At 40.7% G+C, this 13438-nt stretch overlaps 1 protein-coding gene across 1 annotated transcript; it reads left to right on the top strand.

The window, feature by feature from the left end:
* The first annotated feature begins 7137 nt into the window (after window positions 1-7137).
* On the top strand, window positions 7138-12810 carry slc22a5 (solute carrier family 22 member 5). The gene is made up of 10 exons (XM_048236585.1): window positions 7138-7606; window positions 7886-7989; window positions 8598-8752; window positions 9129-9300; window positions 9658-9784; window positions 9928-10025; window positions 10142-10356; window positions 10491-10673; window positions 11321-11456; window positions 11887-12810. Exons 1-10 carry the CDS (start codon window positions 7217-7219, stop codon window positions 11969-11971), a joined length of 1665 nt encoding a protein of 554 aa, XP_048092542.1. The 5' UTR covers window positions 7138-7216; the 3' UTR covers window positions 11972-12810.
* The last annotated feature ends 628 nt before the right edge of the window (window positions 12811-13438 follow it).

A 13438-nucleotide genomic window follows, 5' to 3' on the forward strand; every position in this document is an offset into this window, starting at 1 on the left:
GAAAGCAACTTGTGGTGTAGTCTGTAGCCTACACCAGTCTAAGCCTACACATTTCCTCTCTTTCTTACTCGACTTCTTTCTTATCTTCAAATTGTTCTTAAGTGACACCGCGAAAAAATATTGCATGGTGCAACAATCTAATCTTAAAATAATTACAATGTACCGCATGCGGTATATGACCGCCGCTCAGTCCTGTACATCCGTTCCCTTGAAAATAAATCACGAATTTGTCTCCATATTTTACTCCATCCCCACTCTTGAAACTTTTGTGTATGCTTGTTTGGCATGCCTGAAGTGTGTGTGATGCGGCTGCACAGAAAGTACCCTACTGGTGCTGAAAAGGTGAATAGATTGTAGAATAGCCAAAGAAGATGTAGAATTGTTATAAAACCTTTAAAATCTCTAAACAATCACAAGTAGGGCAGTTCATCACAGTTCATCCATTGCAACTGGATTGATGAAAGGTCACTTACACCTGTAGGCTACATTGTATTTGGGAAAAGCAAAAGGTATCAGCATAATGTTATTTATTTATTTATTTTTTATGTATTTATAAACAAAAAACATCTCTGTCAGTTCCATGCCGTTTTCAACAGCTATCAAAAACAAAGGTCATTTTGGATGGATGGATTTTTTGTGAATGTTTCTTCTTCTACATAAGATTTTAGTCATCTTTAGTTCATGTAATACTTTTATTGTCAATGCACAAATTAAGTAACAGTAGTCTGAAACGTTATTGTTAATGCACAAATTAAGTAACAGTAGCCTAGTCTGAAACGAAGTGCTGTTTACATCTAACCAGTGGTGCAAATAACTGACATGTCCAAATGGGCCTTGATGAAATCATTAAGCTAGACTGTTCATACACATTTTAACGGGCCAAAGTTGAAGAGCTTTTGTCCGTTATTGTTGAGTGCAAATATAGGCTGATTCATGTTCCCTTGCATTGTTTAACTGAGGTCCATGGCTAGTCTGGCTTTCATCAGACCAAGCTCAATCTTTTAAGAAATCAAAAAAATAAATAGCGGGCAGATCAGGCTGGGTTCACCCAGCCTGATCCATAGGCACCGATATTGTTTAATTTTTTCGATTGAGATATACACGCTCTGGCTATTCTAAATGCAAAAAATGCATCAGGGAGTTATGACAAAAGCGGTAACTAACAAACTAGATCCTAATAGAAAGTTGTTAGCTTCCTAAGCTACAGGTAGGATTATAAGGTAGGCCTATTGACAACATAAATTGTCAATAGGCTATGCTAGCATTTACAAATAAAATCTCCTTTGGAAACCAATGGCTTCAGCCTTACAGTATCAAAAGCCGGACTTAAACTGTCATATCGTGGCGAAAAGTTGTAATAACATTCACGCAGCTCCATGAGTCAAGGAAAGCGCCAAATGAAGTAGCCACTTCTAAATGGGACCTACTACACAGTAGCTTAAGGTGTTTTGATAAAACAGCCATAATGAAATGAAGGTGTCATTGTTTGGATACTTCACACCCGCGTGCTTTTTTAATTTCACAGACTACAACTACCAAGCTGTAATCAAAGCACATCGATTCCCCTCTCACACCCTGCACGCGCCTTAAAACAAAATAAACAGGCGTCTCAGTCTCCCGCGCGTGTATAGGCAAAACTGCATCAGACCGGTTGTAGCGTTGGTAAATCTTCCATTGCACAGAATGATTTTTTGTAGCACGTGCAATAAATGACAGTCGAAAGATACAAACAGTGCTGCTATACATTTGCTTGGTATAACCGCATTTATAGTTTTCTACAAATGCAATAAATCAAATGCCTCCATCACTCAACCAACGCTTAACGGTAACATTACCTAGGTCCTTATTGATATTACAAGATTAACGTGCCTGCAGTAAAAAAAAAGCATGTCCGATAAACATCCTCAGATTTATTTTAGCTTCAAGAAGAAATGGGAATTACACTTCATGTGAACATCGTCCTATCCTTATTAGATGTTTGCTACTTGATAAATTACAGTCCTTGTATGAAGCGTCCATTGTTTTTCCAACCCTTTTAACTTCCAACAAAATTACGTCTCACTGCAACGATCGCCATCTAGTGGACAAACGACTACTTCTGTAATACTGAAAATGCAGCCATGATGATGATGATGAATATTTATTTTTGGCTTTCTTTTAATCCTACTGATTTTCATTTTTTTTTTTACGGGGAGCAAATCACAAATGAGTGATTATGAGCCAGGTTTATGTGGGCCCTTGAGACCAACATACCATAAAAAAGATTCACAAAGAACTGTGTCTGCCCTACCCTCCTTTCGGGGGTCCAGTCCAGCGGGGGGCTGCAGATGAAAACGAAAAATGCGGTTCCATGCTATCCATATGGGGGTACATGCTCACCAAGTTTTGTGTACCCGGTCTTTCAGTGTCCCGGAATCCTTGTTGGTGTCACGATCACTAAATGTACACATAAATTATTTTATTGTAAGGCCCCCCCATGAACGAAAGTACACAAAACTTGGCATGCATTCAGAGGGTGTCATAATGATCCTACACTTTTAATTTTGTGCAGTTTTGACCTTGTCAGCCAGAGATATTGAGATGAAAACACCTAATTTTATGCTTTTAATTTTTTAACTAGGTGGCGCTATACATGAAATAAGTGGTAATGGGATGGGTTGACATGCCCCTTAAGACCAACATACAAAAAAAAAAGGTGGACCTCCTAGGCCCTACGGTTCTCGAGATATTCACAGAAAACTGTCTCCGGCCACCTACAGGCCAGTTGGTGTATAGTAACATAAATTAATTTATTGTGTGGCCCCCATGAACGGAATTCCACAAAACTTGGCGTGCATACAGAGGGTGTCATAATGATCCTACACTTCCAATTTCGTGCAGTTTTGACTATGTTAGGTCACAGATACCTTCAATTACACCACCTCATTTTACTTTTGTGTTTAACTAGGTGGCGCTATACATGAAATGAGTGGTTATGGAATGCGTTGACATGGCCCCTGAGATCAACATACAAAAAAAATAATGGTCCTCTAAACCTTACGGTTCTCGAGATATTCACAGAAAACTGTGTTTGCCTACCCTCCTTTTAGGGGTGCAGTCCAGCGTGGGGCTACAGATCAAAACGAAAACGATGGTTCCATGCTATCCATATGGGGTTACATACCCACCAAGTTTTGTCTACCCCGGTCTTTCAGTGTCCCGGGAATCATTGACGGAAATTTGGACATGCGAAAAAAAAAAAAAAAAAAAAAAAAAAAAAAAAAAAAAAATCTGAAACCCTATATGACCGCCGCTTCGCTGCGCGGCGGTCATAATTATTTATGTCTCTGTGTGGTATATAACCTACTTGGGATGCTTACATGCAGATGTCAAAGTGTTTCTATTTTCGTATTGATGTGAATTAATGTGTAGATCCGGAGTTTAAATGGTAGACCTATAGCTGACGTGCAGTCACCTGACATCACCGTCAAATCAGAGGATATTTCAGAACTATTAACGTGGACAGCTCCCCTTAAGAGCATCTTAAGAGCAGTGCACACTCGTTCACGCTACGAGCATGTTCGGGAAACAGTCGGAAAAACCAAACGAACGATCGTAAGATGAATCGTAGAAAATCGTGTCTCCGCCGTTATCGGGAAACTGGGCCCTGGCTCAGTCATCCTCAGTGATCACTGCACTGTGTTTTCAACTTTTGAAATTTAGAATTTGAATGATTAATGTAGCCTATGTGTCGAAATAGCAGCTTTATAGTGGCCTATAAGCACATTGTGTGTCAATGCAACGGAGTTCTCATTGTTAAAGGGGCACTTGGCAACTATTTCAACGTAATAAACCCGTTTAGAAATCATTTGGATGGTTAAATGACCTGTTCCGGTGAAAATGGGGACTTTCCCCACGGCCCCTAGCGTCCCCAGGCGGAAAACCAACCTTCCAACATTGAGACTACCGTCCCGGAAAGAGAAGTGAGAAACAAGAAACTTGTTTTAAATCGTGTTTCTTACCTTGTAAGATCCACATTGTTCTGCCGAACTTATGCTAACCATTTCGCTAACTTGTAAACAAATCCATGTGCTTTATCGTTACCTTTTTCCACAGTTTGAAATAGCCTAATGCACAATTTCTCCAACAGAGGGGGAAATATAGCTAATCCTGGCAAGTTCCCTTTAACTAAAACCACTTGTGGTTCAATTATGATAGGCTTATAATAATATTGACCAAGATTGGTAGGCCTACCACCAGAATGTTTGATTTTTTAAGCCAATATACCACAATAAAACGATTAAAGGGAATGTATGCTATAATCTATTTTAAAAAACAGCCCCTACAAGATGCGTTGTGGTTCTGACCTTGCTGACCTTGTCCTGAAACTATCTCAGCAAAAGAGACATGAAACTGCCGCAAACAGCCCCTATTGGCGATTCTGACCTTTTGAAGATTGAAACTATCTCCCTGACCCCAGATACCAAAATCAGATTGATAGCGGACCGCTGGTGGTATGCCGCCGGTGGCGTTCCACCTGTGGTCCGCCGTTGGACCATCTCTTTAAATTTAACTGGTTTAAATTTTAAGAAAAGTTATTTAAATTATATATGGAGTAACTGAACAAATGAAAAATATTTTGGACCAATAGTGGCAAAATATTGGGCAATTTGTCTGCAACCGGCCAGCGGACCGTCAGAGAACCGATTAGCAAAATGCCAGCGGACCGCCAGCTATGCCCCCAATGGACCGACAGTGGTCCGTCAGCCTCTTGCTATCTGTAAGTCCATGAAACTACAGTGCATTCTCCTCCAAGCACTTTGGGATGCTTGGAGCCATGTGCTCAATGTCCCCAAATATGTTGCTGGCTGCACTAAGCCATTCGAAGCTGTTTGACTATGGAAAATGTTTTTTTTTTTTTATGTAAATTAATACATGTTTTATTACACTTAATTTTAACATAATAATGACGAAAAAAAAAGTCCTACCTTTGAAAACTTGGTAGATGTGACTCCACAAATTATGGCCGAAATCGCGTAGGCCAAAATTAATTTCTTAAATTGCGTATTAAATTGCGTAGAAGGTGTGGCCTTCGACATTACAGGGCTACTGATCAAATTTTGTTATTAACATGTAGTACTCAAGTAGTAGATATGGCTCCATATGTTTAAATTCAAAACAGTTTTTGGTAAGATATGGTGTCTTAAAATGTCCTCTACCAAACGGTTGAGCAGGCAGTTAGGTCGATTACTGTATGTCTTCGGCTATTTCCCTAAACAGAACAGATTCAGTCAATCACACAATGGCTTCATTCAAAATGTATCCTGTTTTTTAAGGATTCAAAGAGTTTACTGCAGATACCGAAATAATTTACTTTAATCCCTGACTATAAGCTAGGCTACCCATTACAGTGATTGCATTGCTTTGACAATGTTTTGACAGTAGAAATATGACAGTATTTCTTCAAAATAGTCCTACATCTACAACAAAACATACAAGCTTCAGTGATAAAACAGTGTTCCCAGATAACAGACATTCACAACATCTTTGGCTAAGTAGTTTATAATAGTATGTGCATATCAAGTGTGATTACTAGAACATGCTAAGCATTTGATGTGATGCTGCTGATTAATTGCTAAGCATTTGATCTAAATGGTGCTGATTAATTGCTCTTCACAACTTACAATGTTGTGAGGAGATATAGGCAGATCAACACAAAGAAAATATCCCCATTTATGATTAATCAGGGAAACAATCTAGTCAGCAATTAATTCAATTAATGATGAACCTTCTGGATAAAAGCCAAGAGGAGCAGATCATTGCCAGAGTTCAAATTTCATCCAAGAGGACAAGCTTTAGCCTATAAAAGCCACAAGTGACCATTGAAGGAGTTCCTCACGGGTGAAGAACAAGTAAGTCCACATGTTTTTTGTTTCCTATATAAATGCATTGTGCATTTTGTCAGGTGCCTGGTTTCATTAATTCTTAATTAATCTTAAGTCTACATTTCTAGGCTACAGAATGACCATTCATGTTTCTTACAAGATTTTTAACAAATTAAATTATGTTGCAAGAGGAAAATAAGAGTGCATATATATCTATTCGTTTAGCAGACACTTTTCATCCAAAGTGACTTACATTTGTCAATTCTATGACAAGGGACTACATTGTCCCTGGAGCAGCTTGGGCTTTGCTTAAGGGCACAACAGTGGAAGCCCAGAATTGAACCCACAACTTTTCAGGCTATTGCATGCCAGCCCAGCTCCTTAACCACTACGCCAGTGTGGTCTGAGGATGTGAGCAGATATAGTAAAATATAATATAGATGAGTTGTTTGCAATATTGCACTAAGTTGTATGTAAATCCAAACAGTTCTGCAACACTGTCTATGTAAGCTATGCCAGTTTAAATCATATGAATCGTCTGACACAATAAGCAAGGTGCAAAGAGTGGTTCAGTGAGTATAGGCCTATTGTGTATTATGCCGTTGAAGTAGGTCTACTCTTTTTTTAGCTAGGGGGTCTGTGAGTTTTTTTTTTATTGGTTAGTGGTCCTTGGTCTGAAAAAGTTTGAGAAACTATGCCCTACGTCACCACCACCCCTGTAGTGTAGTATAGGCTTATCCTTGTGATTAGGATAGGAAAATATATTTCTCCAAATCTACAATTTTCAGACAGCATCAAAATCAGCCTGCCAACTTTTCATTCCTTGTTGTTGCCTTCTGTTTTCCAAAAAGAATAAACTGCAGATTTTAATTCCACCTAAAGCCATTCACAGTTCAGTCACGTGTAATTCCTTTGGGTCTTTTGTAAGGGGCGGCAGTGGTGTGTATGTGCGAGTGTGAGAAGGGGGGCTGTTGTTCTGAGAAACTATGTTAGCTGGAGGGAAGGGTGTTATGGTAATGTCAGATTAGCTGAATTTTTTTTTTTACTCCAAACAGAGTTAAGAGCTCAAATATTCTGTATGATAAAGTTACGTTCCTATTCCATCTCATCCAAAATTTCTTGTCATTGTTGTGTCGGGTCAGTGAGCATTTGTTGTTGTTAAACTGTACATCCTCTGGTGAGGAGATCTTTAACCCCTCATGACTAGGGGCATGCTGAGCTGTGCTGTGCACACTCTGGCTTGAGTGTGAAATATCAGTCAGGGAGTTGGAGAGCGTGTCCTGAGTGAACACTCTGACGTGGTTGTCCTCCTTCTTTGGCAGGGTTTCCCCATCTCACACACTATCAGCATAATGGGCGACTATGACGATGACACCGCTTTCCTGGGTCAGCGAGGGCCTTTCTTCATCATCACCTTCTTTCTTCTCAACTTCATCTGTATCTCCACGGGCCCCTCTGGGCTCTACTTTGTGTTTGTGGGGGCCACGCCGCCCCACCACTGCCTCATCCCCGAAGTCAACCTGACTGACGCATGGAGGGCGGCCATCATCCCGTCCGAGACGGTGGACGGGCAGGCGCAACAGAGCATGTGCAGCAGGTACAGACTGGATGTGGTGAAGAACTTCTCCGACCGAGGCTTTACCCCTGGAGTGGAAGTCAACGTCACAGACATCGAACAGGAGAAATGCTTGGATGGATGGAACTACAGCAAAGATATCTACCAGTCAACCATCGTTACTGACGTAAGTGGATTAGAACAGCAGACACAAGATAGAGCTGCAGAAAAAAACAAATGGAGATCTAAAGTAGTCCAGAAGCTGTTATAAAATGAGGAACAAGTAAAATAGCTACTGAATCAATACCTCTAAAAGTATTTAAATTGTTTAGGTGTTAGAGTTTTGTAAATATATGGATAGTTTGCAAGGCATGTGTAGGCCTAACCCTAAGTTTGTCAGAAAGTTCACTTGTTTCCAAAGTGATGTTCAGCTCAACTGATGTGCATGTTATTTTCTTGTTGACAGTGGGATCTTGTATGTGATAATCAATGGAAAACTCCTCTAGCCTCATCTTGCCTATTCATCGGGTTCCTGATAGGATCCCTGGTCTCAGGCCAACTATCAGACTGGTAATTGTTTCTTCAATGGGGACTCCCATCTCTTCTGTCTGGGTCTTTGCTGATGCTGTCTTAAACACTTTAAGGTTTGAGCCAGTGATGTCAGCAGAGTGAACAACACATCAGTAATGTTAATGGGGCAGTGGCGCCACCTGTTGTTTGACGCAAACATTGAAGACTTCAATTGCCTATAAACCAGGCACTTCCTGAAAGGCTTTTCAGCCAGCTCATACATTTCCGATGGACCATTACCGTTGTAGCGGTTATTGTTTTAGCGTACCTGTTAACATGGACCCGGTTGGATGTTGTTCCTATAGTGAATGAGCCTGTTAAAATGCTTAAGGATTTATGTGTGTGATAGTTGAATAAAGAGTTGCCCTGTTGGGCATAAACAAGTTATTCAGTGTCCAAGTGAACATAAAAAGAGCAGAATAAAGCAGATGCCATTACACTAATGCTCCACTGGAAATATGTGCTGAAGAGCCTTCCGTGGCATACAGTCCACTGGAGCTGGAGATAAAAAAAAAAATCAACAATCATCCAGTCATGAACTTGAGTGTTTGATATTCCTTTGTATCAATCTCTTATTTCCTTGTCAATGCCTTTCTTTTGTTTCTCAGGTTTGGGAGGAAGAAGCTTATTTTCATTTGCTTGGCAGGTCAACTCCTCAGTGTGCTCGTCCATTCATTCTCTCCGTCGTGGATCGTCTTCTGCATTCTCTACCTCTTTGTGGGGGCTTTCCACATCTCTCTGTACATCACTACATTTGTTTTGGGTAAGTGGACTTAAACAAGGAGGGATGCATCATTTGTTTTATTATACCCTTTAATATCCCTTAATTGTGAAACCATATTACTAGATCAATTTTGGATTATAAAAAACTGCATGCATGTCGAGTTTCCTTTTGTAGTTGTTTCATAGATTTGTTGAGTGAATATGATAAAAACAACTCAAAGCGGATAGGAGAAAGCCAAAGCTAAATAGGTTATTTTCTTTCTTCTTCACACACACACACACACACACACACACACACACACACACACACACACACACACACACACACACACTTATCACTAATCCCTGTGATAGTTCCCTTCTACCCTTTGGAGTATAGGCTCACTTTGAATGCTTTGAATGTCTCTTGTTTGCAGGCACAGAAGTGTTAAGTAAATGGCTCCGTGATATCTTCACCACTCTCGGCGTGTTCCTACACTATTGCATTGGATACATGCTGCTGCCTGGCTTTGCTTTTGCCATGAGGGACTGGAGGCCTCTTCTGCTAATCATATCGGGCATCAATCTAGTCTACATCCCATTTTGGTGGTAGGTCGTCCGCACATCAGATTTTTTTTGCTAGAGATTTGCAGGGAAATCTATAAGTTGAATTGCAAATAGCCACTGGTGAAAAAGCAACAAAAAGCAATAAAACTGTCCTGTCGAGTGTGGCGATATTGTTTAGAATATTAAATCAGACTGGATAGGAATATTATGTTTGTCTATGATGGAGGGTGTTTTGCACATCAGGAGTTCTACCAGGGATGCTTATGGGATGTTTTTGTCACATGGCCAGGGGATTTATTTTTTTTCTCTAGTGCATGTTTTACTGACGTGTTCAAATGTGATGATTCAAGCAAGCCAATGAAATGGTGAATTTGACCAGAGCTGAATCTGATTAAACAGGTTCATTCCAGAGTCCCCTCGGTGGCTTCTATCTCAGGGCAGAGTAGAGGAGGCCGAGGCCATAGTGAGGGACGCCGCCAGGAGGAATGGAGTGGCCGCACCTGAGGTCATCTTCAAAGAGCAAAAGGTTTATCTCCCTACACAACTCATTAAATTGCATAGAGCTCGCATTTTCTTTTGACCAGCTCAAAGACCTTGTGGTCTGTACAATTACCATAACTATAGCATATTGAGCAAATGCTACTTTGTGACACGTTCTCATTTACACAGGTTGAAGCATCTCCCACTGACACAAAGAGTTACGGTATTTTAGACGTATTGAGAAACGGTAAAGTGAGGACTACTACTTTCCTGTGCCTATTGTTGTGGTAAGTTCATATCCTTATGGGTTTTATAATGATTTCATGGAGTTAATTATTATATGTCCACAGCTCAGTTAAGCATACACTTCAGGTAGCCTAACTTGTCTTCTGGCTTTTTTTAGGCTGTCTACAAACATGGGATACTATGGACTGTCTTTAAACACCTCCAATCTAAGTGGAAATCCATACCTCAATTGCTTTCTGTCCGCTGCTGCGGAAGTCCCTGGGTACATTGTGTCTACCGTGCTTATAAAGCTCTGTCCAAGGAGACCTCTTCTCACAATCTTTCTCATCATCGGAGGTGGCTTTCTACTTTTAATTCAGCTAATCCCAGAAAGTAAGAATCTTACATATGTCCTCCACCCAAAATTCAGCAAATGTCCAATAAGGATTGTAATGGAGTTAATCATTTCACCTCTCTTGCTCGCTCTCGCTCTCTCTCTCTCTCTCTCTCTCTCTCACTTTCCTCAGATTTGCATGCTCTAGCATTAACCCTGGAGATGGTTGGGAAGTTTGGCTTCACCATGTCCTTCACTGTGGTGTACGCCTACACGGCCGAGATCTACCCCACGGTGCTGAGGAACGTGGGAATGGGGATGTGCTCGTCAGCAGCACGCATTGGCAGCATCACAGCCCCTTACATCATTTATCTGGGTAAGCTCTGCTTCACATCTTTCATCCACACTCTTAAAACGAATGTGTTGTCCCTATCTGGACACAGAGATGTGTTAAAAAAAAACAACGCAAGTTGTGTTATTTTCAATCAACACATTGTGTAACAAATTAAAAAAAGGAAACAACACAAACTGTGTTGTCCCTTTCTGGACACAGAGATGTGTTAAAATCAACGCAAGTTGTGTTGTTTTCAGCACATTCGTTTTATGAGTGCAGATAGGCAGGTTATGAGGGACTTTGATCCAGTCAGTTAGATAGGGGTGGTGGTAGCATAGTGGCTAAGGGGCTGGGTTATCATACAGTAGCCTGAAAAGTAATAGCCTACAAGGGGAGACTGGCCCTTGTAATAATGGACATGATGTAAAACACTATGGATAAAAGTGTCAGACAAATGAATAAGTAGGCCTAAAGAAAAAGTAAGGGACCTTGGTTGTTTTGAAAGGCACTTTATGAATAAAATTAGGGCTCCAAGGATAACGCTTATTTTTGTTACAACTCATTGATCTAAGTGATGTAAAATTCATCAGATGACAGAAATCAGCAATGATTATAGACAATGACAATATCACAGCCCCTTCCAAACAAAACCGTCTGAGTTGTTTGTGCATGCCTTATTTTCACTGTAGGTTCCATCAACAAGTATCTGCCTTACATTCTGATTGGGAGTATGACACTGGGCTCGTCGGTGGTGAACCTGTTCCTGCCGGAGACGTTCCGCCGAGAGCTTCCTGAGACGGTGGAGCAGATGCAGCGGTGCAGAGGGTACGAGCCTCTCCCTCCCTAAGGCCTCACCCATTCATACACATGCTGCAGCTTTTGTTACCGCTACTGCTGTTGCTGCTGCTGATAGCCTACTGCTGCTGTTGCTACTGCTGATGATGATGCTGATAGCCTACCACTGCTTTTGCTACTGCTACTGCTGTTGCTACCACTACTGCTGTTGCTACTGCAGCTGGTGATGCTGATAGCCTACCTTTGCCGTTGCTACTGCTGCTGTTCCTCTGCATTGTAGCTTTAATGTTATTCTATTGTTGTAGCTAATGGCTCTGTAGATTAAATGTCATTCTATTGCTGTAAGTCACTTTGGATAAACGACTAAATGTATAAATGCTGATGCTGATAGCCTACTGCTACTGTTGTTACTGCTGCTTTTGAGTTAGGCTCCTGAGTTAATTGCATGGTCTCTCATTAGGTTGTGTCAACAAAAGAAGATAGACAAGTGCCCCGAAGCAGATGACGAACAGAAAAGTGAAGTTGTGAATCAGTCTAAACTGTAACTCTGGGCCCCAACGGCCAACCTGGCATCACTGGAGCCCCCTGGTGGTCACTTTCAATGCTCAGGAGATAATTGGTGGTGATTTCCACACAAACATATCCTCTGCAGAATTTTTAACAGAGTACTTTATATTTTTGTTTTTAATGTCACATGTATTATATAGATGTCAAGAACAAAGCCATTGCTCTCTCAAAATCTCACTCACAGATTTTGCTGAATAACAGATACTTGAACTGCTTTTGTAATTCAATGAATTGTTTGCATGGAAACATGCAAACAAATTGTAAATAGCTATAACTGATTTACTAAAACTCTGCTACATACTTTAAAAACAAAACTCTCCTGGAGTGAGCAGTGATATTGTTTAGACTAGAACATTAAATAAATAGACTGGATAACATTATTCCACGTTGGAAAAATATAGCATCTGTTAATAGTGCCCTAATAGCAGTGCCATATCTCCATTCTGTATGCCTTCTTAAAGGTGTGGTCAGCGATTGCGCAGGAAGTCACGTTTGTTTATGTTTATGCCTATGTTCATATTTAAATTTATTAGCAGATGCTTTTGTCCAAAAACATTGTACATTATATTTTAACCAAGGACCAAACGAAACACACCAGAGAAAAAGTTTACTCCTCCCTTATTTCCAGAGAAACTCATTTTTGTTTGAGGGACAGGCCGCTCCCACTTTGTTTGTTTCCAGTTTTCGGTGCCTGGGCTGGCGTTGTTTTTTTACAGTGCAGCTAGCGTATTGTGAGGAAATTATTACTGAATGTGACAAAAAAAATGCTATGCTTGAAATCGTGTACAATCTCTGACTGCACCTTTAATGTAATGTTCTCCGCTGCCTTTTTATAAGCTTGTATTTATATACTAAGTCCTTTCATTTATGTGATATAATAACAAATTATACTATACTAAATCAACCAGATCTGGGTTCTAATTATTTTTGTGGACATTCTCCTTTTTTCCATTCAAATAAGGGGAGTAAAGATGGGGCAGCCGTGGCCTACTGGTTAGTGCTTCGGACTTGTAACTGGAGAGTTGCCGAAACCCTGACCAGTAGGCATGGCTGAAGTACCCTTGAGCAAGGCCCCTCACTGCTCCCCGAGCGCCGCTGTTGTTGCAGGCAGCTCAATGCGCCGGGATTAGTGTGTGCTTCACTTCACTGTGTGTTCACTGTGTGCTGAATGTGTTTCACTAATTCACAGATTGGGATAAATGCAGAGACCAAATTTCCCTCACGGAGTATATATACTTACTTAAGACTACTTTCATTTACTCTGACGTAACTTTGGTGTCTTTATCCACCCTGACTGAGTGGGAAAGAGACACAGACTGAGGAACCCATTGCCTTAACAATTTAGAGCAGATGTTAGTGGGTTTCAAATAACATAGGTCCATATTTCTGTCATAACAGTAACCTTTGTCCAAGTGCTTGCTGTGGAGTGTGGAGAGGACCATTTC

The sequence above is a fragment of the Alosa alosa genome, chromosome 2, assembly GCF_017589495.1.
Source record: "Alosa alosa isolate M-15738 ecotype Scorff River chromosome 2, AALO_Geno_1.1, whole genome shotgun sequence".
Lineage (NCBI taxonomy): Eukaryota > Metazoa > Chordata > Actinopteri > Clupeiformes > Clupeidae > Alosa > Alosa alosa.